This window comes from Phaenicophaeus curvirostris, chromosome 4, assembly GCF_032191515.1.
Source record: "Phaenicophaeus curvirostris isolate KB17595 chromosome 4, BPBGC_Pcur_1.0, whole genome shotgun sequence".
NCBI lineage: Eukaryota > Metazoa > Chordata > Aves > Cuculiformes > Cuculidae > Phaenicophaeus > Phaenicophaeus curvirostris.
In genome coordinates, this window is record NC_091395.1 from 45,385,607 (window position 1) to 45,412,185 (window position 26,579).

A 26,579-nucleotide genomic window follows, 5' to 3' on the forward strand; every position below is an offset into this window, starting at 1 on the left:
GAAGATTCTGAAGTCGGCACTACTGTACTCTTGTTACTGGACTCATTACACTTTGTTTGCTCTAACATGCTTTAAACACTGTCTGTTGGGATTTGATTAACTTTAAAACAATCCTCTTCATTTTCTTTGTAATGCCATTCCATTTTTATAAGTTTTCTCTTCATATTTTTTGACATTTGGAAAGACGCCTTTTTCTTTCTGGATCTAAGCAAGAGGGAGATAATTATCTTTGCAAGTTATTGTAACCAGAAAAAGAGGTGACAAATCCAGAAAGACATTTGCTATAATCTCTCTCCAGACAGGTAAGAAACACTGCAGGTGTGGCTAACTGCAAGCTACACATACAACTGTAGGAAAACCAGGTATGTTGCAGCGAATTGTGTGCCTTTACCTCTGCTGATGTCTGTTGCTCAAAACTCATAGAAAGTGACATTTTATTTGAAATTGGTAAATTAGATAAGGGGGGTGATGTCTGAGAGAGATGTAATATATAACTGCACAAAACTTATTTTGTAAGCTAAAAATTACCTGGAGGATCAGCTTTTCAATTACAGCATCATTTTGGGATACAAAAGAAGGCTTAGCTCAGGTCTTGGTTTTGCTTAAGACACTCTTCATTTCTCAGGACAAATAATTTAGTCACTGCATACCTTTGTTCTCCATCTGTAAAATGTAGATAATTGTATATTCTCTTTTGCATTTCTAAATCTTACATATTTTACCTGTCAGCTTCTTAGGATAGGCACGATATCATATCAAATGTTGGCTTCATACTTAAACTGGAATTTTAACTTTTAAATTTTAATAAAATAAATAAAATTCTAATTTTAAACTGACTGGATCCTCTAGGCAATACTTAAGTATAAGCAACTACTAATGTGCATTTGACTACGACACAAGCAAGGTCAAATCAGATCTAGATGAGTGTTTGGCTATTTGTTACCGTTATTTTACCACCACCACACCCCTGCTCTCAAAAAACCAAACCCTACCCTTCCCCAAACACCTCCTCCCCTCAAAAAAAAAAACCTTAAAACAAAAAAACACAATGAACGTTCAGTTCTGTAAAATTTTACCCTCGGTAATGACTACTATAGATTTCAGAACTTTTCTTGTACTTTGTGAGAAGTAGGACAGCTTCACTATTGCATCTATATCCTGTGAGACACTCCTTCCTAAATCATAACTTGACCTGACTCCTCAGAACATGAAGTACAATCCAAAAAAACCACAAAAACCCATCCAAACACAAATAAAAGCATAAACAAACCAAACTACTTGTTTAGATGATGAAATAAGTGATTTTAGCTTACAACAGGAACAGTCGTGACTGAACACATCTGGCATTAATGGAAGCTCAATTACCTTATGTATTTTTCTTTCCCATCTCTGATCTCAAGAGTCTTTGCATAATTTCTTTTTTTTTTAATATACTACACTTAAAATACTGCACACCTGTCTAGCAGGAAAAGATTGTGAACTATTTTAATTTTGGATTATTGATAAAAACTGAGCAAACGCAAAATAAGAGAAAAAGATGCATCTGGAAAATATTAGATAGGCTTTTAAACACTGTGCTTTGAATAACTATTTAGCAAATGAAGGCTTATAGCAGTGTAAAAATATACTAACACATGCTAAAGCCTGTGCTAACAGACAAAACACAAGTTTTGAAGGACCTAAGTTGCTTAACAGATGCTGTAGGCTTTGTTTAGGGCAATTTCACAAAATCAGGGCTAATACCTGTCTACATTCAACTTTTTCTTTTGGTCTACACAAATCAGTCCTACATATCCTACATATATTGTTATATTTTTATAAAGGACCGTTTCTCACATGGGCTGGGTGACTGTGACTATATTTTATTTTTATGAACTATTTATTCAGTGTATGTCAAATCAGTACTTGGTGTGAGTTTGAATTTATCAATATCAAAAAGGGTGCAGACGGAGCAAGGACTGTGACATGACTAAAGATTATGGACTTAATTCTGTTCCCATAAAAGCGGTTAGCTAACTTGCACTTAGCTGTTGTGGTTCATGGTCACATCTGAAGTGGGTAAAGCACAGTAAGCCTCTGTAAGCTGGGCCAGTAAAGCAGTGGGGAAAGTGTGGTCTGTCTTTCTTTCATCTGCTAGGAGTTGTGAAGCAATGGCACTGACAGGCACAGGAAAATAATACATTTAGTCAAACTCTGAGGCACCTCTACCTGAAGTTCTGCCTCACAGAACTTCTTAGCTGTATGGGGAGCGCGCTATACCTAGGATGAATGTCTAGTACATTGAGAGAGAGAGAGATCATTAAGCCCAAAAGCTTTTGACAGGTCTACTATGACAAGAAAGGCATAGTTAACATGCATTGCATATGCATGGGTTGTGAAATTATGACATCACAGTACATGCTTTCTAGTCAAATGTTTATCTGAGATGGATGGCAAACTGCAAAGAGTTTTATTTTTCCTTCTACTTTTAATCTTAGAACAGATGGAGGTACAGATTACCTCACGTCTTCTGAGATTCAAAAAAAAAAATAAAATTAAACTCCCAAATATCCAAGAGACGTTTGTTCTTCCAAGTACTGAATAGTAATAAGCTTGAAAACCTAACAGATGTTGCAAGCTAATTTTAACCTGGAGTTATTTGGCTGTTTGAGGGTAACAGGAGATGAGCTTTACATGCTCAAATGTTTTTTCATTGGAATGAGTGGTTTTAAGAAAACTGAGTTGGACATGGCATTCTTTTAAATAATTCATTTGCAAATTTATTAAATAATTAGAGGGCCATTCATAAGCAGCTTTGAAAATTTAAATTCTTAAGGAGAACATGATCTCTACTGACATCAGAAGACTCAAGTCATGATATGCTTAATAATATCTGGTTCCTGATGCATGAATTTAATACTATCAAATCTCAGCAACATCAGGCAAGTCTACTGTAAAGCCAGACTATGCTTCTTTATTTGCCTTAAACATTTTGGCTGAAGACTACCCATTTGTGTGTTTTGTGGCGTCGGATTCAGTGGAGGAGCAGTGCAGGAGCAGACACCGCTCTCCCTCACTTGGCTGAGCTCTGGACCTGCAGCTGGCTCTGCACAAGGTGCAAGGGGGATTTCTTCTCCTAGCTTGCACACCAGGTGTCAAAGCCGACACATTTTTATTGTGCTATATTATACATACGAATTGGGTTAATATATATATTCATGACTTTTCTGAGAAGTGAGTTGGAACTCATTATCATAAGTTTCCTCCTCCTCATACATGCGCTCCTCCTAGTGATAGTGGTCAACGACGGTCTTTGGGGATGAAGGCAAATAGTCATCCTTGGCTGAACTTTTCAACTTTCCTTCTTGCACATGCTCTTAGACTCTTCAGGCCTCTCTTCAAGGCTGCATCTGGTCTCAGCTGATTCTTCTGCCCCTTATTGAAGTTCTTGTCCTTGCAGATTTTGCAAGTTGCAGTTCCTTTCCTCAGGACATTTTGTATGTTATTTTTATGTCAAGGTTAGTTGTCTTTTTTCCCACTTGTTGTTGTTCTGCTTACCTTTATCCTTGCACTAGTCCTTGTTATCTGGCTTAACCAGGTACAGTTACATTCTTCCCATTCTTTCCTATTAAAATTCCTTATGTAAGTGTAAGTATCCAGGTATAGGATTGTTCAGACTAATTCTATATTTAAATTCTAAAATGACAGAAACTATACATAATATTCAAACTTATAATAGGTTAGTAACTTACAACAAATGTTTTCTTCTTTCAGAGTGACCTGGGTTGTGTTCAGGGATTTGTTCCTGTAACTTTTGGTAGTCGCACCCCCATGCCTTGGCTGCGCATCCCAGTGTTTTGGTGTGTTTAGGATTACCGGAGCCAGAATAAATACTGCTTTTAATTTTCACCCTGGGAGTGACCTTATTGGCCTCCAGATCACTGTACAGAGAAACAAACCTACACCCTTGCAGTCAAGCCTGGACATGAGTGTGTGGCTCGTGGGTCTAGGGCATGACATCTACTAAGCTACGCAGTCTGAGAAGACTATAACATCTAGGTTCTTGTATTTCTTTGCCGCCTTTCCCCCTCGCCTTTTCCCCTTACTGTTCCTCCTTGCCCCCTTTCTGCCTGTCCTCCTTTTCCTCCTTTCTGCCTTGCCACCTTGTACCCTTGTTCATGGTCCAGCTGGGAATGGGGAGCACACCAGTTTTTGGTTCTCTAGTCTTTGATCTGTTTTGCATTGCATGTGACCCATTTTGTATATTCTTTGACTGTTTTCATTGTTGTTGAATTCTCTGCCATTGCTGCAATTTCTCGGAATTTGTTAATAATCAGACCCACTGTATGGGGAAGAAGTGGAGTATCCTTTCCCCTACTCTTTTACCTCTGTTTTCTTCTTCAAGATTGTTACGACAGCTCTTGAGAATTTTAAATATCCTTGAGATAGTCAGACCAGCGTGTTCCTATTGCTGTGTCTCTTCAGTGTGTTTCCAGTTCTTTCAATGTGTTTCCAGCACTGGAACAGGCTGCCCAGGGAGGTGGTTGAGTCACCTTCCCTGGAGGTGTTTAAGGCATGGGTGGATGAGGTGCTGAGGGATATGGTTTAGTGTTTGATAGGAACGGTTGGACTCGATGATCCGGTGGGTCTCTTCCAACCTGGTTATTCTGTGATTCTGTGATTCTGTGATTCAGTGATTAGAGACAGCCAGCACAGCTTCACCACGGGCAAGACCAACATAGTGGCTTTCTATGATGAAGTAACAACATCAGTGGACATGGGATGACCAATGGATGTAATCTGTCTGGACTTCTGTAAGGCCTTTGACACAGTCCCCCCCACATCCTTCTCTCTAAATTGGAGACATATGGATGTGATGGGTGAACTGTTTGGTGGATAAGAAATTGATTGGATGGTCACATTCAGAGAGTGGCGGTCAATGTATCGATGTCCACATGGGGATCTGTGAACAAGTGGTGTCCCTTAGGGATCTGTTTGGGACCAGTGCTGTTTAATATCTTCATTAATGATATTGACAGTGAGATCGAGTGCATCCTCAGCAAGTCTGCAGATGACACCAAGCTGAGTGGTGCAGTTGCCACACCAGAAGGACAGGATGTCATCCAGAGGAACCTGGCCAAGCTGGAGAAGTGGGGCTATGAGAATCTCATGAGGTTCAACAAGACCAAGTGCAGGGTCCTACATCTGAGTCAGGGCAATCCACGATTTCACTACAGGATGGGGCATGATGTGATTGAGAGCAGCCCTGCAGAGAAGGACTTAGGGGTGCTGTTGATAAGAAGCTTGATGCGAGCTGGCAATGCACACTCACAGCCTAGAAGGCCAACCGCATCCTGGGCTGCATCAAAAGAAGTGTAACCAGCAGGTCGAGGGAGGTGACTCTGCCCTTTTACTCCACTCTTGTGAGACCTCACCTGGACTATCGTGTCCATTTCTAGTATTTTTTTTTCCTGTGCAGCTGGAGGGGTGAGTCAGCAAGTGTGTGGTTTGTTGATGCCAGCTGATGGGTTAAACCACAACAATGGGACACATATAGTGTATCAGTGTTATCAGTTTCATCATTATCTAAAGCTTTACCTTCTAGGACTTCAGCTATGAAAAATTCTACAGCAATAACCTAGATATGAACTTGCAGAGACTGCATTCGCAAATCATCTGTGCTAGTTAAAGTTATACTTTAGCCATCAATTTTTAGTACCATCAACTTCAATTATGTTGATTATACGTAATTTTTTATGTGGTCTTGGACATTGAATAAATACTGTGGTTATGATATTGTGCTCCCCATGCCTTAACTTTTTGGAACTTACTTGCATTAGTACTGAAGTTGGTGTTTTTCTCTAGAATTTCATAGCAGAGTTTAGGTATATTTATATAATTGTAGTTTCTTAGACAGGTTCACACATCCTTTGGATTATTTTTTGAACAAATCTGTAATTTCATGGGTGAAAATAGGTGACCAATGTTTGATTCTGATTGCTGTGATAGCCCTTATGTGAGGAGCTGGTCTGTAGCACTACACTGTAAGGGAAATACCAGTGATTAAATTTGTATTTGTTGTTTATGTAAGAGATAAGGAAACCATGAAGCTAATAATAGAGCTAAGGAAATCTCTTTTCTAGTTATGTGTATTTTAATAATATAGCATCAAACAAAAGAGGCAAATGCATAACACTTCAGTAGTATTAAACACTGAAATCTGTTCTAAAATGTGACATCATTTAAACATATCGTCCTCTGAAAAGACTTATTTTCGTTATGTTTATTTCATCTGAGTTGTTTGTGTTCACCATTCAGTGTTTTAAATGAAATAAATCAGTGTTTTTCATCTAATTAATGGATCAAAGCAATGTTCAAAGAAAAATAAAACCCTTTTATTAGCATTTTGTAGCAAATTCAGCTGACACAATAGGAAATTACTGGAGGTGGAAAATGGCTTGCCATTTGAGTGTATCTCAAGGTTACAGCTAGCATGTGTGAGTGGTAACTATTATCATTGTAGTCATTCTGTACAGATTTTTTATTCTATATATCTCGTGACCTGGCAATTTACTTGTGAACTGAACCCACTTAAAATGAACTTTTGTGAACCACTATCTGACTCATAAAGATCTCAGACATAATATTACTTAAAGTGTTTTAATTTGTCAATTGAATTTGTAGCTATTCCATTACGACTAAAGAACTCTTGTGATTTTTATGGGAGAAATAATCTGAAAGCAAACACCAAGGCTTTTCACTCTTCAAATGATGTGGAATAACTTGAGGATGATACTTTTTTTAGTGAAATTTACTTATTATTGGCTTATTTACTTATCATTATTGGTCAATATGATTACATTTTTTTATGATGAATCTTGAGGAAATTACCAGAAATACAGAAGGTAATGGAGCAAATGGAATGGAGCAAAATTAAGTAAAATAAGTAAAATAAATGTTACAAAATTTTCCAGTACAAGGTTTGGGGATTTGTGGTTTTACTTTGGTTGGGGTTTTTTTTTTGGCAGCATTTTGAGAAAGGTTATTTTGTTTTAATAACAGTTTTTAAGTCTTTCACAATATTTTATTGAGTATTTGTATATAATCTCTTTGAACTTCTTTCAGTGCTGTTAACCAGCCCTTTTTGTAATTTATAATGTGATTTGTTCAAATGAAAATCCTTTTCCAAATTTTGCTGTCACCTTTTCAGTGATTACTGGAACCTTTTTCAGATGCAGCTCTCCCATTGTCATGCTTTTACTTACAGGTAGATAAAACCTGTGGGCAGCAGTAGAAGAAAAGAGAACACTTTTTTTCTCATTTAAATATTCTTGAATAGGAAAGCCTGGTGTAAGTATGTTCTCTGTTTCCAGTCTAGTGAAGTCTGCACACACATTGCCAAAAAACCTGATGGAATTGATCACTACGTCACAGAATTAGGGCTAGACCATGGGTGGCTCTTAAGGGAGAGAGCAGTGATTTTTTTTCCTCCACCACCTTCTGCCCAACGTGGTTTTTGCAACAGTGATAATCACACCTACTGTGCAGCACAGGAAAAGCAAACGGAAAACTGTAGGGAGAACAGTCAGGGCAGAATTGCAATATCTTCCTCATACACATAGCTGTTACTGATGAGTCCAGAGAGTATCTGTGCCTCATTTTCTATGTGCATAGTAGAGACAATCTAGATTGAGATGACTGCCTAGGAACGTCATGGGCATATTTTTCCAGTATTGTTAGGCATGTTCTAATGCTTGATGAAATTCCACGCTTGAAAGTAGTAAGTTTTTCTCATTAGGTCACCAGTCGTTTAATATCTCTTCTCTGTGTGACTTTGTTCAGATTAACCTGCATTTGCATGACCATGCCAGTTGTGTATGTGTCATTGCCTTTAACGAGTATGCATTGTGTCCTTTATTTGCACAGTTGGCTTATTTCAGAGACAAGTTGGAGGAAACAGCCCAGAAAATATGTTGTCTTTGAAGTGCAAGGTGAGCTTCAGTGTAGTGGAATCAAAACTTATACTGATGATGATAATACATACTTCCAGTCTGTTGAGACATTAAGGAATCTACAGACAGTCTGCATTGAGTAATGCAGAAGGCTGGGGAGGAAGGGATTTTTGTTGTTTTGTGTATGTTTTTCTCCAAATTCCACTCTGAATTTAAGCATAAAGAATACAGTGTGCAACAGATTTTTAATGTGTATTGTAGGCTAGCAAGCACAAGGAAGCCCCAAGGTGTGGAGCCTAGCATCTGGAGACCTAGGTGAGAGGAGTTAGGGTAGGAAAGGAGGCAAGAAGGAGATTGTGCAGGCTGAACTTCTTACTCAGTGCAGTAGAAATGGATTAAACAATACAGGGACAGTTTTTTTCAAAGCAAAGGGTGGCACCTACTGCTCTTTTGGCTGTACTGTCTTAGAGCAGATTTCATTCCACCATACATAGTCTATCTTGTTTTGTGCCAACGACTTCTGAACTTACTCATCTGCTCTTCTTCCTACTATATATGCTCTGATTTCTGCTGGTTTTCGTATTTTTTTTTTATTTTTCTCCTATCCTCATCTGCTTCTTGTAATCGATGTTCTTATGCTAATTTAATTTGGCTTGAATAGACTGATATATTTTCTTTTCCTTTTATCTTAAATATATCCTCTTGTTCCAGGATTTGCTCATTTCTTCTCTACAACAGCTGAATTTACCCACTGCTTTATTTACTGTTATATTGCTTTTTACTTCCAAAACTGGAAAATGTTCACCTTTCCTTCCCTTCCCTTCCCAGCTTCTTGAAAATATTGTTATGGAGAAACTTTTCAAGGGCAACTCATATTTTTTTCTGTATGATCCTCAAAGGACAGCCGTGGCTTCAGAACTCTCCTTTTGGAGATCCAGCAGTACAAATGCACAGTATCTTCTTTGACTGCGACACTGGAGGTGAGAAGTGAGTACAGCATACTGAGCGTGATACAGTGTATAGAGAATAGTAAATGAGATTTGAAAACTCACTTAGGATCCTTGACTCAATCCTATTATGGGAAAAAAAGGGAACGTTACATATATGCGGCCAAGAGTGAATTGCTTTCCTGGTTCAAAATATAACAAGGATATTATTAATCAATAATAATAATGTTTCCAGAATAATGGTGCACTCTATGTTAAATCAGAGAGTTCTCATTAATAATAACTGTTATGATAGTAAAAATACCAATACCATCCCCTTCCTCTAGTGGTGACGAGCCTCTGTGTCCTACAGTTGATGGCACCAGTAACTCTGAAGTAGAGAGGCAGGGGATGTCAAAGCAAACGTCTTTGTCTCGAATTTATAGTCTCAAGGAAAATGCAAGGAATTACTTCCTACTAGGTCTTGGAGCCTGCTGGGACAATCAAGCCTTTACCACACAGGGCGTTCTTATTGCCCAAACCAAAACCGTTCAGGCCACAGTCACTGTCCACTGTAAAATAGTCAAACCAAGCTACACCCAGAGAAGAGGAGGCTGAGGGGTGACCTTATTGCTCTGTACAACTACCTGAAAGGAGGTTGTGGAGAGGAGGGAGCTGGCCTCTTCTCCCAAGTGTCAGGGGACAGAACAAGGGGGAATGGCCTCAAGCTGCACCAAGGGAGGATCAAACTAGATATCAGAAAGAAATTTTTAACTGAAAGGGTCATCGGGCACTGGCTGAGGCTGCCCAGGGAGGTGGTTGAGTCAACGTCCCTGGAGGTGTTTGAAAGACAGGTAGACGAGGTGCGCAGGGACATGGTTTAGTGGCAGATAGGAACGGTTAGACTTGATGATCCAAAAGGTCTTTTCCAACCTGGTGATTCTGTGATTCTGTGAAATAAGGTTTTGTCCTGTGGTGAATACATTTGCTACATAATTAGCTCTCAGAAAAATATAATCATAAATATTTATAAAACATTGCACAAATTAATCTATCTTGTGAAACACAGAGTTTCTTCTGATACCTTCCAGAATTTGTAACTCTGTGCAAAGCAGACCAATGTGAATTCACGAAGAGAGGTGCTAATGTCCAGGTAGCAGAGTGGCTTAAAGGGAAGGGTACCCAGGTCAGGTGCTCCTGTGTGAGAAATGTTAAGTGAAGCAAATACACAACAGAATACTGTGGGATAGATGCTGTTATTGTAACTGCTGCACAGGTGGAGGATCTGCATGTCTAAAAACATCAGTTAAGCAGGCAGCAGTGGTAGCAGAAGGAGCCTGGTGAAGAAGAAGAGGTATGGAGGAATATGCCTGTGTGCTGGAAGGAATGAAGCTTGTGGGAAGCATCCAGGCTATTTGTCTAGAGTGCACTACTATCTTACTGTAGTAAAATTTCTGCATCAATGGAGCCTTGCGTTGCAGGACAGGGATCTATTAGCTTGCAAAGAGTGCATGTAAAGACAGATTTGACTCTGGTTAAGCAACTGATGATTTGCAGATGTTCTAGGAGGTAGAGGATATCGTCTTCCATAGTAGAGGAATGTGACAAAGATGTCCTGCTAGTAACAATTTAGAAGGAGGAAGGAGTTCTTTAAGTATGGCAGAGATGGGTAGATGCTGGGTAGAGAAGGAATGTGTCTTTTCTGATCAGAGACCTATGAAAGGTAGGAAAATACTTCCAAACTCTTTATGGGTTACAGAATGACAGCAATGCCTCACTGGTTTAGAGACAAAGACAATGATGTTCTTCATAAGGAAAAATGGGAATTAATTTTTTGCCCTCTAGACACTCTTGTTCTTTTAGCCCTTTCTATTCCTGTGCAGGTAAGTAGCCAACTGGCTTGGTAAATGGGGTACTTGCTTTTTGTTGGTAAGTTCAGCTGCTATGTCACCTGAACTCCTCAGTTTGGTTGTTTCAATGATGAAGGCTGTACAACCACAAGGTAGTGGAGAAGTGGGGAATTGGATTGAGCAGTGGGAGACAAGGAGAAAGGGGGCAGAGCCAATTTGTGCTGACTGGGACTGACTACTATGTTGTTTACAAATATTAGATTGCTATTTCAGGAAAACTATTCTGCATATGGTGTCGTGTGGAACTGTACAACATATCTGCTGTGAGAGAAAATGTGCTGTTAAAACCAATGAACTGAATGTTTTAGAAGATGAATCAGTCACAAGAGAGTTGATGTTAAGATGTCCAAGGTCTATTTGCTGGTTGACAGAACTGGAAAACAGTGAACTTCCAACCTGGTTCTAGAAGTCAGTGTATATGATGATGAGTAAACAGGGACAAAGGTGAACAGTTTAAAAAAAGGGGACTGTAGAACAAAGAAATGTGTACATTGAAAAATGTTGTTACTGTTGATCTAAATTCATATGAAGCAAATACAGGAAGAATTTCTTTAGCAAGCTAGGTGATACTAACAAGGGGATTTACCCAGGTGGAAGAGGATAATTCTTCAAGAATACTGTAGTGCTGCTTATTCTTCTGTGAAGACTGCAAATTCATAGTGGCAAGACGGATATGTTCAACCTGGAGATTAGCCAGGGTGAGAATTAGAACAGTGGCATCATAGTTGAAGGAAGCACATAGAAGCTTTAAGGCAGACTGCAGCTCACGTGTTTGGAAGAGAATTAATCTATCTGATTCTATTCTGGTTATCAACTTCTATCTGTTTAGGTGACTAATAGAGCAGAATACTAGACTTTCAGCTTACCCAAGCTTCTAAGCTGCTTGTGCACATCTTCCCTTTTAAACCTTTGTAACTGAAGCCACAAAACCCTGAAAAAAACGTTTGCTTTTTTTGTTTCCTCACCAGTCCACGTTGTCATGTGGACTTTCTTCAGATACCTGCTGAAACCTTGCTACTTTCGTGAAGCTCTGCATTAAACACTGTGTGTTGGTATGAAGGGGTTAATAAAAATGGATGTCTTCAATGCCCTGGGCTGCACCTGAGGGTTGGGTAGGATTAAGGCTATAAAACACAGATGTGAGGCAGCCTTCACTTAGAAACAGGCAGAGGGAAGGAGGTTTGCTGGGAGTAACTCTTCTGGCAGAAGCGATCTGCAAAAGGGTTTCTTGTCTGGCTGGATTTATGTGGTTGGTGGGAATCCTGCAAGGAACTGAAATGCTCTAGGGGCTGACTTGAAGAAGGGAGGTGAGCCAGCAGCTATGTGGCAGTATCTGAGGCTGGCCTGACCAAGGGGTAACAGCTCTATATTTTCTAATTCAGTTTTCAGAAAGCGTAGTGGAGAAGGAGGTGTGTGTGTTTGTAAGAATGATGAAAGAACGGAGATCAGTACAGGTCTCACTGTGACTTACTTCTGTTAGTCTTATTATCGTCCTGGAGAAGATAAGTCACAATGTTTTTCAATATTGTTTAATGAAGTAGAGTATGGGCTGGCTACTGTTCCTTCTTATGCCCAAGTCCAACAAGTTTGTACAGTAATCAGGACTGTGTGTGGCAATTTTATGACAAGCCTTTATTCATATGCTTTCTTGTTAAAACTATTGTTACCTTGAATGAATAGAGTGGTCACTGTTTCATCAGTACTGGTTCTTTAGTCTCTTGATTCTTTCTTTCAAATGGGAGAAGGGCTTCTTCTCTGCAGCTGTGTCAGCATTTTATTGTTACGTGAACACCAACACACGCTGAAGTTCAAACAGAATAATGTTCCATAATTCTGCCTCTGGGTCCTTTAAATGCTACCTATTTCTCCTACCCAGGCAATGCTGGGCACAATTAAGACATGTAGACAGAAAGTCCTTCTGCTTCCCTCCTGAAAGGCTGACAACTCAGCTGGGCGAGTTCCTAAATTGGTAGTAAAAACAAAATTGTAGAGACATTTTTTATCTGATACTTTAAGCACAAGGAAACAGTCTGATAGTGTGATCACGATCACAAGCTGAAGGAGCAATTGCAATCATTCTGAAATCAGTTTATAGGAGTAAATAGAAATAAATACTTTCTAGATGCTTCAGAGAATATTTACAAATCTGCTTCAGACTGCAGTTCCTTTACTGTCACGCTGCTTTGGTAGTATAAATAACCTTAAAGGTAATATTGCTCTGGGTGTGTCAGACCAGATATATGCAGTGCTGGGTGATGAGCTCTCGGCTGTGCAGTCTGATGTCATCCTAGAATCTGAAACACAGTGGTCCCTTGGGTGTCTTTCATCTGTCCAGTGTCATTCAGTGTCAGATCCAGTGTTTTGGCTATGGCGACATCTCTCATTACTTCTGTTTTAAATCTCAATGTGTTTGTTTTCCCCAGGGAAGAGGTTTTTTTGCTAATTTATATACCAGGCAACCAAGACAATCTTGCTGTATAACATCCAGTTGCACTAATTCAGGCTGGCATGCCATCTGCACTTTGTAAAGGTCAATTCAAGTGTTCCTTGTAATTCTGTGTCTCCTTAATAAGCAGCATAGTAGAGGTACACTGATTCTTGTTCCCTGAGAACAGTAGCAGTAATCCAAAGCCTGTACCGAAAAAAAACCCAAACAACAATCCAGTCTCTCACCTGAAAGAAACTTACATCTTACAGCTCAGGAGCTGCTACTGCATTTCTGAACACTCAGTTTCTTTGCTTTGATTTCATGAATTTTGCTTGGTAATGCATGCAGTGCTTTAACTCTCTTGTCTTGCTTACAATGGTTAACAGCGGCCCCTTGTGATCTCAAGAAGAGCTTTTGGCATTCAGGATTTTCATATAAGCAGCACTGGCCAAACAGGTTCCCAAGTTGTTGCTGAACGGAAGGGAGTGTGAACTCTGTGAGGGGGCTCCCCTTGCTGCCTGCAGGGCCTACAGCTGTGTTAGGGCCAGCAGCACTAACCAGAGTGAAGGGCAGAAGCAAAGAAAGAATACAGAGGTAATGTCAGAAATCTGCCTTGCTGCAATGCTGAGACACCTGCTTCTCTGTGTGCTGAGCTCCTCCTTCGATGTTTTCTGGAAAAAAATCAGAGAAGTGAAGCACCTTAATGAGATGCACAACTGGACTTTTAGGGGGGAGAAATGTGAGCAGAGGTATTATCTTGCCTCATAAAGAGGGAAAGAAGTGACTGGCCAGCAGTGAGTGCTGCTTTGAGACACCGGCCACTCTAGGAGCAGTAGATGTTGCAGTGAGAACGGGACCCTTGGAAAACTGAGCCAATACTTGAAGTAGTAACAGAGGCTTTATTTTACAACTAATATTTTTCTGTCCACAACATTATCTTTTAACATTTGAAACCAAAAATTAAGATACTGACAAACTATGCAAGGGTGTTCCTGTAGCTGTGGTTTCTGCAAAGTTTGCTTTCTGGTGGAGGAAATAATACATCTTCAGTGTTGCGTGGCCTTAGGAAAGCATAGAAAGAACTTCTTTGTAGGACATAGGTGACAGTATTGCCATACAGTAATAGAACTTAAAAGCATTTTCAGTAACAGAGCAGTAAAACAACTCCCTGTTTCAGACACCAAACAAAACATTTCTTTCAATCCAGATGCATGAAAGATCCTGTATCCTGCTGAAATGAATACTGGAAAAAAACCCAAACCAAACCACTTTCCCCTATGTACCCGCGGCCCCCCCCCCCCCCCCCCAAAAAAAAAAAAAACCCCAAAAAACCACAAACCCAAAACAAAACAAGTGAAACCAACCAACAAGAATAAACCCAAAACACCCTTGAGGCAAGTGAAACTGTACTGCATCTTAAAAGGACAACCCCTTATTTCTTTTATTTAACCAAATGGTGAAGGAATAGAACTTGAAATAATTCACAAAACCCAGGAGAAGGCACCAGTACAACTCTCTTCTATACCTTTATTTAGTGCTTCAAACTGTTAGTGCAGTTGTTGTGGGAATATAGCAGAAGATTGATGAGGAGGATTACAAGCATGCTTAAGTGACTTGCAGCTGGGGTGGAGGAAAACACATGTATCAGACTAATTGTTGTTTAGTCTTTTGTGCTTGACAAGCAGAACCCTTGTATTTAGATAACACAGGCCTGTGAAACTGAGGCCATACCATGTGCTTGAGATTCCAGCCCTGCTGCCAGGTACTCAAAGACTCTGCTTTTCCCTAATAAAAACAGGCAAAGCAGCAGTTAAGATACACATACGAGCTAGCAAGGACCAGGCTCTGTGGTGCTTGCATTTCCTCTGCCCAGGTGTTTTCCAGAGTTGCCGTGGATTGTAAGGTAATGGAAATAAGTGTATTCTTTTCATTTTATCTGTGACTTTGTGGTTGTTCCTGTGCTTTGCTTGCATTCAGCTCATGCAGTTGCCTTTTTTGTGGGAAGCCTTGATAAAATTTTGCTTTATATAAAAGGACTCTGGTTGGGGGTATTTTTGTTTGGTTTTCCCTTTCAAAGTAAGAGCTGGCTGCTGTATAAATCTGTTTCTCAGGAAATGATCATCTGCTTATCTTTGGGTAGTAATTCTAACGTAATATTTTTACCTGAACCTGATTTTCTGCCCCTGTTCCATGGCTATCTGAATGAAAGCAGGAATGTGCAGCTTTTGTCCAGTGGCATTGACTACACTCCTAATATCACAGCACCCATGTGAGATCAGCTTTTACGTTAGATAAGACTGAGCTTCTTGGGTGAATGCTTTTGATAATGGTCATATTGGCAGGTGTTCTTTTGTCTCTTAAGTACAGGAACAAAGAAAACATTGTACAGAGAATTCACAAATACCTTGGCTGGCAATACGTGATTTGATTCACTTCTCATTTCACAAGCAGTGGACCAGTTTGTCTGGTCTGACAATCTCAGTTTACCTGTTTGCTGTTTCTGGCATTAGTATGTGTTCATTCTTTAATGCTGCATCCATGGGAACCTACCTGGTATATGGTTTATCTCACTCAGTATCCTGTCTTTGCCAGTGGCCAGTCTTGTGGTCCTGAGAGAGTTCTGGCCTCTGATCCTTAAGTGCTGTAGAAATGTTCAGTCAGTGCCATGTTGCCTTTGATACTGTTTATTCTCAATCATTAATATAATTTTATTGTGTAATGTCATGTTCAGACATTGGAAAGCAGTGAGGCATTTCAATTTTTCCCATAGTGGACACAGATGCAGATGGGAAAAACATCTGCTAGGAACCCTTGAGAATTTAAGACTGTTAAACCTTGATGTCACACTAGTTCTATATTTATAGATTCTCTGCTTTTATAGATTCTTCCTGATTTTCACATATTAAAAAATGAACATTAATTTTTGATGACTGCAAATTGTTCCTCAAAGGTTTCTGGATAATTTTACGCTGCACTCTTCTTGTCAAAGTTTGTTCCCTCTTATTTTCCTAATTTTGTACAATTTCAACCTCCTGGAGGGTTTCTTCTGCTTGTTTGTAGCCTTCCCTCCTTTACTGTTGTACTATGCCAAACTTCTTTTTGTCTTTCAAGTCTTGTTGAGATAAATGATACAAGCTTGCCAACATGACTTCTTTGTAAATTCTGTGCTTCATGTGAAGAATTGCTTTTTTTAGCTGCCTCTCTTTGAGCAAGCCTTTTAAAGAGCACTTTTGTGTTGTTTGGATGTTTTTGATCATGGCAGTAAGAAGTTTTCGCTTTTGATGCTTCTAGAAAGTTTTAAAATCAAACTTTCTTTTGTTAAAGACTGCCTTTATGTTATTAAGGACTGCTAGTATTATTACTCGTTGGGTACCATGTACTGCTAAGGGCAAGTTTAAGAGCTGCTTTTACTCTTAGGTGTTCGTAAGATATTTTATGCAGTGGAGAGAAGTCACTGACAGAGATGACAAGGTTGAAAGACATTACACATCGTGTGGGTGTTCATGAAATACCAACACAAAAGGGAATTATGAAGAGGATAGATACATTACCTATCTTGAGGTAGGGTACTGTAGAGTAAACCTTGTGGTAAATGAATGGTATGTTGGAAATGGAGCATTGAAGATGTTAATTGTGAGTTACTCTGAAATACTTTGTTTGCTACAGGAGTTCTTGAAGTGATTATGGTCAGATTTTGTCAAGATGATCCCTGTTCTTTATGCTTCCTCAGTACCAGAAATCCCGCTCAGTCACCATGAATCTTATTTTGCCTCCATTTATACATAAATATATTATTCAGTAGAGCAAAAGTCTTTTTCTTTCTAATTTAATGGAAAGCTAGACTAACAGAACTGCTCCAGAAGGAGTGAAGCATGATTGTTCTTGTGAACCAGACTAATACAAGTAAAGGTCATGTTAATCTCAATATTTTTTTAGTGTCAAGGGATTAAAATTTTCTCATTATCTTTGAGAATCTGTAGGTGCTTGGCTGTTAATAGATGTTACTGTGTTTAGCTATTCTTAATGGCAAAGCCTACTTTAATGCTCAGTACAGAAATTAGGTGTTTTCAACCCTGTGTGCTAGTCCCCTGACCTGAACTGTTCAATATACCCTCCATTCTTATGGCATCCTTTTTTTATCTATCTTGCTACAGAATTTGTACAACTTGCTTATTCTAAGCTTTCCTTAAGACTCTAGCTAAGCTTGTTGTGAGAGATCAGGCAAGCAGGACACTCCTGGGTTTTCAAACTGAAGACTGTCCTTTTCTGTATAGGGCCCTAAAATGGATTTATTTAAAAAAGTTTCTGGCGGAGTGGTTAAATCGAATTTGAATATGGGAAAAGACATGCTGCCTTTTCCCAAGGAAACAGACTAGTTACAGCCAAAGGGAGAAACACCCCCCCCAAATATCAAGGCTGCTTAAAATAATATGCTTCACTCCAGATGCAAGGAAATAATCCCTGGCGCTTAACTCCAGCATAACTGGTATATTTTCCTTGTTTGAGGAATGGCTCAGTAATATCTGAATCCAGGTACAGTCCGAGCTGAATGTCAGCCCATTAATGCAAGACCTTTCATCCACTTGTTTGAACAGTAAGTCTGAACACCTTTGCCCTCTGGGAATACAAATTTAGCCCTCTCTCCTGGATGCTTGTGCTGCAGGGTTAAGAGGGGAGGGATTTTTTGCAAAACTGCAAAGTGGCTGTAGACTGGTTTAGCAGGGAATTGGCAAGAGGATTTATTAACCTCAGCTAGAACTGAGGAAGTGAAGGGGAAATGTTGTCCCAACAAGACCAAGGGGTTTTAAACTGGAGTCTGTCTCACTTCCTCATAATGTTAAAATACTGATTGTGGGATTTTTAAGGTGGCCAATAGGAAAGTTTTGGCAGCAATACAGTGATGTGTATGGATTCTAGTAGCCCTGTTAAGAGGAAATTATTTTTCTTCTGAGGAAGGCTGTCAGGGGCAGCACAGAATGGTTTGCTGTCTCCAAAGACTGGACTCTAACTTGAGGAATGCTGCTCCACATCTAGCTTGCAGAAAAGCTTGCACACTGAAGTAGAATTAGCCCACATTAAATCAGAGGAGGCCTCTAGGCTACAAATTTAAGTGTCTAAAATACTTAAGGCACAGCCTAATAAAAGACTTCAAAACTGTTGTTCCTTGGTGTTAAAGCAAAACCTCTCTGTCTCTTTGCCTCAGCTGCTCTCTACTTCCAGTAGGTATCTTCCTCAGATTTTTCAAAAAGCCTCACATTTTGCTGCTTTGCATGCCTGGCTGTGAGCTGGTAAGTCTTGTTGTGGGGTGGGGGAGCTTGTTTTTTTGCTTTGAGGAGTGGGGTGTGTGGTGTGTTTTGTTTTTTTGTTTTGGTTTGGTTTTTTTGTGTCACGATTGTTTTGTTGCTCTTGTTTTCTTGGGACACAAGGTCCATCCTCTGTCTTTATCTCTTCCTGTTGCCCAGGCTAGACGGCTTTCTGGCTTGCTTTCTGCTTTTCTCGGCTGGAGCTCTCAAGGTGGGTAATCAGTGAAAGATGCGGGTTCAAACTTTAAATCTTTAACTCAGGAAAGTAAGCTTTGTTCTCCTGCTCTCTAGGTGTTTCTGAACAGTTACACTGATTTTTTGAAGATGAGTTATGTGACATTTTTAGTGGGACAGAACAGTGTTTGGCTTTAAAAAATATTTAAAAAAGGAACAACACATTCAATCAAGCTCCAGTTATTACCGAATTATGTTGTTAGGCTCTTCCTCTGTGAGCTGATATCTTCCCTGCCAGGTGAAACTCAAAGCAGAAGTTGCTATTATCTATATGGCTATCGCTAAGTATTCATTGTTTAAATAGAAGACATTTGAACTCTTATGCTATAAATTACTGCCAGTGCTTAGAGTTCTCTAGAAAAAGATACAAAATTAGAAAATGGAAGCTTTCATGCAGCAGCATAATCTTCCCTATGTATTTCTTCAAAGTGAAAAGTAAGCTCTGAAAGCAATTCATCCTGCTTTTAGCATGTTTTCCAATTGGTACCCCAGGGATTATGTGAATGAGTCATACCATCATTAATTAGGCTTCTCAGTGCTTTTCCTCATACTGAAGGCTTCTACTCCAAGAAAATAAGAAACTGAGAAATGATCTGCGGCAAAAAGTTTAGAAAGGCATATGGCTCAGCTTTGGTAACTCTTTAAATGAAACTGCTTTTATCATGGTCATAATGCCATGGTTTTACTGATAGCCTTGACTCCTGTGTGACTGCTGCAAATGCCTAACTTTTTGCCTGTGTGTGAAGTATTATTATATTTGTGTAATGATTGGAATGCTTCTGTGAAACAGATTTAGCGATGGATGTTGGGCATTGGTCAGCAATAAGCTTTTGATTATCAGCAAGTTCAGAAATTAATTTTTTACACGAGGGAAAAATAATTCTAATAAGCTTACTCTTAAACTTGTCTCTACTATCAAGACAGCTTATTTTCCTGCTCTGCAGCTGTACTCGCTGTTGTGTTGTGCTTCTCTACTTTTTCTCCTGGACCCCAATAGTGGAAGAATGAGTAATGCTGCCAGAAATTGTCTGCTTGAGTGGGCTTGGTTTAGGGGCCTCTTCATGTTTTTAAATATTTTTATGAAGGCTTATATGGGCTTGAAAGCCATTTAATGCTAAAAATTTTCAAGAGCTATGAAAAGAAACTGAAGTACTCGCCTCTTGGCTGTCTGACTTCTGAGCGTAGAGTGTGTTAAGTGCCTGGACTCCTTTGAGTTGAGCAAAATACAGTAACTATGAGGAGCTGAATGTATGACTTCAGTGAAATTACCTATTTTAAAATATTCGGCTGATAAAGTAAATCATCTGGCCAATGCTTTTGAATGTGTTGTGACTACTGTTGAGCTAAACAGTAATACTCTGCTCTAACAATGCTTTAATTGGGTTAAAAATGTCATCAGCTTGGTCCTTTTGTAGCTCGGTGTGGGGGTGCAGGTTTAATCACACTTACTGGACTTCAATTAGGTGATAATAGCTCCTGGTACTTCTGCAATGGGGGCGTTTGTTTAACATGGTCTTGCTTTACTCTCCAACTGCAAAGCTCTTTGGAACTGAAACTGCTTGTTATTTCTGTAAGTGACTACTACTACACAACTAAGTGGCTACTACCTCTCTTGTCTTCCACTATGAAGTATAACCTGGCTGTTGCATGTTGCCTAGCAGCACAGTTCTTGAAAGGAGGAAAACCAGAATTCTCATACTTTCAACATAAAGCTTTCTTCAGCTGACTTGGAGTCTCTTTGCAGAGTAATGAGACATTGTTCCTCTTCAGCACGATGAGCCTTCAGGTCATGTTACTATGAATATAAGTACACTTAAGTGTTGATGAATTCCTGTCCATACTTTTCAATTTTAAAACTCTGGTTTCAGACCTTTCTGCTGTAAATAAGTAACTTAAGAAAATACATTTATAGGGCAGCCTCTCATCTTTACTGGGAGTCCTTATCAACTGAGAAATGATGCAAGTCTGTGTAGTGTCTTCCTGAGATCCCTTCCTACAGAAAAGCATCTACTGAGAAATCCTGAGCAGAGCTGCACTACGCTTAACCCTCATACCTCAACATGGACCTTAAGCAGTGATCCCCTAACTAGTACAGAGTGCATGGTATGTGTCATTAACAGATATAAGATTTCTTTAAGGCTAATAAGAAAATGCTAACACTGGGCCCAGTGTACAAAATGTTCTTCATTATCAGTGTGAATATTGCTAGAGAACCTTGTTAGAGGCTTTGTTCTTTTCTAGTCAGAGAGGCTGCTGGATAATACACAGGCAAACTGTATTCTGCCTTGACTTCTCCAAGGTAAACTTCCAGTATGAACTTAATGCAAGGAACTGTAATTGAAATATAATCACATAAAACCCCAATGTATTTAATCACACACTCAGAAATTGGCACAGAAATTTCAGTGTGCAAGAACACAATCGAGGGACAACGTGAGAAATAACTGTTCAGGTGATTAAGAAAGGAAGAAGCTGCTTTAAAGAGCTGGGCTTTTTTCAGTATATATTTTTGGAATTTCAGAAAAAATACTCAGTAATTTACATAGCTGATAGTATATGCTTAAAAAAAATGCAAACTACCGCGAAGGCTACTGAAGTTTGATACCCATCAATCTTTATTCATTCTGGCCCAATTACTTTTTAAAACACCATTAAGTAGACACACACTGCCATCTCGTGAGCATCTCTAACATAGCTGCAGTTTGATTTTTGAGGAGATGAAAATGTGTTGCTTGGAGCAAGTAACTTAATACAGTACAAAACATATACAGACTTAAAAATGCTGCACTGGATGCTTTGTCAATTTTGTATTATATAATAGAGATACGCAAAGCTAAAGTATTTTATTAATAATTTATTGTCAGTAAGAAAGACTGGCTAATGGTAACTTTCAGTAAAAACCTTTACAAGACCATTGGATCACAAATATACAGACACTATAAAAACTGTGTCATGGTGGTTTTGGTTCTAAAGTGGTATGTAGAAGGTCCCCAACACACTTTCCAGGGAAGGAAAAAAATATGTATGGTTCTAAAATACAGCAACCCATTTAAGACATTTCTATGTAGCTGACCCAGAAAAATATCAGACCTAACCTATATACAATTGGAATTGTGTGAATATATTGATTTTTGTTTTTAATAACAAAATGTCAAACCTTAGGTTTTTTTGGGGCGAATACACACAGTGATGCCCTGATTATAAGTCAGGGTGCTAGTTTTAATGGCACACTAACACCACTAGGTTCAGTGGAAAACATTCACAAAATATCTACAAAATCTAGTTAAAACTATTAAAATCAAAACTGTACATAAAATTTACAAAAAGTAGGTGAAAATTAATTGCATTAGAACTATATAAATATATGTATCATGCTAACATGGAGAAGTGGTATGTGATTTTGTTTTTTAACATACAGAATGTAAGTACAAAAAGGATGTTCAGAAATGGCATAGCCAATGGAAGTCTTCAAACTGTCCAATCACAGTAGGTCAGGAAATGGAAATAGGCTTAATTAGTGAAATGAACTGCATGATCCAATGCTGCCATGCCAGTTTAGCTCACAAACAAAACGTTCACTGTGGCTGGGGAAACAAAAAAAAAGGAAAAAGCTCTTGGAAGTTGTTCTAGAATTGACAAAGTTTAAGAGTCCAGGCACTTTTGTTGAGTGTGTCAGACTTCTGTATGTTGCTGGGAATCAAGTGGAGGAATTTTCACATCTTCAAAATGACCATCGTCTCCGCTCTCATAGTCACTCATCATGACTTCAGACTCCATTTCACAGCATGCTGACACATCAGAGCATGAAGCTGTGGAAGCATATACAGACATGGACATGTTGTCTACAGTGGGTGCTTCAAAGTCTGTGTTGTACCCTAATGTGTAAGGAGGATAAGGTTCTCTGTAACTGCTGTTGACACCACTGGTTGTGGTCTGAGGTTCTGACATGTCTGCAGGATAGTGATGGGGAAGGTACTGATTAATGTTAAATCTCTGCCTGCTTCTTGTAGAAGAACCCAAGCTACCTACGGCTGGCATGTCTCTGGGTGGCTGTATTGACTCAAACTGGTCGCTGTATTCTGGTGGTAATGGTGGAAGCTCATCAGGTGCAGGGAAGTCATCAGGTGGAGGTGGAAAATCACTTTCTATGTCATAACCACCAGGGTAATAGTCTGTGTCGATGGCGTTTGGATCAGTGTAGAGGGGAGCCGACTCCTCAACCACTTCATAATTTGGATATTCTTGGATGCCTGGCAACTGAACGCTTGGCATCCAGTCCGATGTATCCCAGTGATAACCTGAAAAGTTAATTGTTTTTAAAAAAGGCAGCATTAGCACCTTGCCTTCAAGTCAATATGAACTGAGAAGTCAACACGTATATTATGACAATGCAATCACTGTGATTAGGACACTAGTTAATTAGAGAGCAGTTTGCCCCGTGGTTCCACAAAAGACATTCAACACAACACAGCTTTACATTGTGGCATGCATTAGATACTGCATCATACACACTTGAACTTTTATGTTTTCTCAGACATCTCACCTAACATGGGAAGAGCTGTAGGCCACCTACGGAATGTGCTGTCACAACACATAACAGTACAGAATTGCTCACTGGATAGCAAAGAACCAACAGCCTCCCTCGTGCAGCAAAATTTTTAATCGTTTGTTGTTGAGTAATTAGAATTAGGGTGATTACACCTTCCAGTTTTCCTTAGGAATATATTTAGCATATATAACCCACACTTTTTTTAAGTAAAAGCAGTAATTTCTAACTGGTAAACTATCCAGACCATTTAAAGTGATTACTCCTTAACTGAATTGTTAAGGTAATTTCACAAAATGCTTCTAGCTTTACAGTAACTGCCACGCCTCTGATAAAAATCTTTGACTATTAGTAAAGACATTCCACATTCAAATACAAGAACAAAACGGAAAAATCAAGCTTAATCATGCATAAATGACCTAACTTGATCCTCTCTTGCAAACTCCCCTGGAATAAATTTGTATTGGTCTGCTGGAAACCAGATGTAAACCTAATCTCATTAAAAATAATTGTTTTTCTCATCCAAACACCAAAAAAGGAAAACAATACGGAACTGTAATAAGGTGCAAATCTAGTAAAAAGTAATCACTGCAGACAAATGCACAGCAAGCAACTGATAGTAAGTCTGTGTTAAAACCAAGTATGAACAGAAATACTTTGGTGAACAATGAACTGCATGCACAAGTCACCTCTTGAATTGCTGAGGTCAGGAACAGCAAAAGATTCTTTAGGTGGCAGAATGAGAAGAAAAAGGAGAAAACATCTGTAGTTAGGAATCAAATTGTAGAACCAATGTGAAGACAAACAATGACTGTCACTATGATGTTCATGCCATTTTTGTCCATTATTAGTAGGCACAGTATGCCAGTTTACTTAGCAGTACTACAATTGGCATTTTTTTTTTTTCCTCCTGGGGTCCTTCTTTGTTCTACAGTTCAAGTCTAAAAGATATTGAGTTAGGGTAGCCCACACCTGATGGCTGTATAGCAGAAAAATCTGTATAAATCTATCAGTAAATGTGGGACTTTTGCTAAAAATGGTAATGAGACTTTAGTCTGATATTTTTTCTTTCCTTGTATCCCCTTGGATTTTAATACAGGGTTGCATCTATTAGAACTCAGACTTTCAAGTACCTTATGCAAAGATGAGAATTCTCCTTTTAGTATCTAGCTTCCATACACTGTGCACTGGGAAACCTGCTTCCCTTTGTACAGTAACCCCAACAACTCCCGCTCAGCTGAGAGTTGTCCTATGTTATCTGACAAGTTTTAAACCTTTGTCTCTTTGAGAATCTATATTCCCTATTCAGGTGTGCAAGAATGGGCAATGCCTATCCTCATGCCAGTATCTTCTCCTGACGACTGATACTTTTATTTGTTCTTGGCAGATTGGAGGGACAGAGGGTTGATCTTTGAGGGGGTAGGTTTTCTTTTTTTCTTTTTAAGCTCGTCTAGCCCACAGAAGTGCTGTCCATGCTAAAGAAGACATCAGTCTGCTATTATCTCTGATCTGAAGCTCCTAAAATGTTTCTGGCCTCATCTCCAGGAGAGGTTCTGACCACTAATCTACTTTGAAAATTAGATAATTCATTTTTCTAAGGAAACTGGGTGCAAAACTAAAGCAAATAGGCCTTCAGATTTAGAGCACTTTTACCAAGGTATGAGGAGGGCTTGGTCCTGTCCTCTGCTTCAGAGGTAAATGCCCTTAGAGGAGCCTAGTTACAGCTCATGCTTCCAGGATACCTGTTGGACCGAACCCCTTGCGGAGACTAAAAAGCAGAACTCAGGTTTACCCGAGATGCTTTGAAAGAAGGAATGCTTATTAAGAGTAGAAATTTCCATGTGTTAAGAAGCGGCTGAACAGAATATCTTTAATATTTTCATGAATATTCTACAATGCATAAAGTATTTATGTTTATCTTACAGCAATACTAAACCACCAAGCAATACTTTCAACTTTGACTTGAGAACTACATCCATCATTTTTAGTTTCTTTTAATCAAAACCTCAGAGAAAATTTGAACAAGATATTGAAGATGGATTTTGCCTTTACCAATCTTCTAAGTCTTTCATAAGGGCTGCACATTACAGTTTTATAGCACTGAGGACTATGGTCTAAAGTTACACATTAATGAAATACTCCTTCAGTTAGAAGTCTTTGCATTTGTCTCCTTTTTTTGTGTATTTGCATACTTTAGGCAGGATATACTTCAAATAACAAAAGAGACTCTTTAGCTACTATAATTTTATGTTCTTAAAATGTCTTCTTTTTAAGTAGGACTTAATAACAACAGTAGAGTTTCCTAGTTTGTATTAAGAAACAGGAAACACACTGTGGATGTTATTTCAGAAGCCACTCTGCAAACACATGGCTGTTGAGTAAATTACTTGCAAGTCAATTAAAACCACAGTTAACATTTGTACAGCGTCACTAGTACCTTTATTATTACTATTGTTTTATAAAGAGTTTTGTGTTTTCTAGAGTGGTCAGTTCTTAAACATTAGCTGAAAAGAAATAAAATTGCATTGAAAATGTCTACTTCACCTCTTTCCAACTTCCAAATGCATCTACGCATATATATGCCCAAGTTTACTTTCCAGATACTGATGTAAGGCTGCGTAATAACTACCTACTTAAACTGATAGGCACATATACACCTATATACCTCAACTGCACACAAGAAATCATTTTTTTTCTGCTGAAGACACAGATTGATCTGAAGATAAGAGAAGTGAATACTGATATCAGATTACTGCCATTCTGTGCAGCTGGACAAGGTGCCAACAGATGTGGAAGGAGAAAATGAAGCAGGGGCTGCTGTTTTTTCATCAACTGTAGCACACGCTATTGCCTTTCATGCTCTCTTAGTTCTGCTGGGAGCTTTAGTGTGAGTATTTTCAGAAGAGAGTAAGCACCAAGCCCTTTTTATGCTAATACTGCCCCCCCGCCAAATCACACTCTTGAACCTGTCCACAGGGTAGCTATAGCATATATATGAAAATATGAATAGATATACAATAAAAATATATTCTTTGCTAAAGTCCAACTAATAACTTCCACCTGCTAGGACTACATTACTAGAAGACAAACGTGCATTATGCTGCCAAAGCAGTAAAAAAAATATTAAAACATGTATATACCTTCTTTTTCCACCGAGTCAACAACAGCATTGACAAGGTGTATTACAGTCACTATGGAAGCTTGTAAAAGGTATAAAAGGAGCAAATTAAAACAAACCTATAGTTAGTATCACTTTAAATAGCATACAGTTACACAAAATAGAACACAGTAAAATTGCAGT

General features: G+C 39.0%; 1 protein-coding gene across 4 annotated transcripts in view; it reads right to left on the reverse strand.

Annotated features, from left to right (window-relative positions):
* Positions 1-21,218: 21,218 nt before the first annotated feature.
* The window catches only part of FAT1 (FAT atypical cadherin 1), a 110,384-nt gene continuing 105,023 nt past the window's right edge, over positions 21,219-26,579 (reverse strand). The window contains exons 26-28 of one of the 4 annotated variants that reach the window (XM_069855943.1): positions 26,419-26,478; positions 23,968-24,003; positions 21,219-23,030 (exon numbers count right to left, since the gene is read on the reverse strand). In XM_069855943.1, the coding sequence (XP_069712044.1) occupies positions 22,405-23,030; positions 23,968-24,003; positions 26,419-26,478 (722 nt within the window). In that variant the 3' untranslated portion in view covers positions 21,219-22,404. The remainder of the gene's footprint in view (positions 23,031-23,967; positions 24,004-26,418; positions 26,479-26,579) is intronic. The other 3 variants (XR_011337376.1, XM_069855944.1, XM_069855945.1) reach the window with 3 other exon arrangements.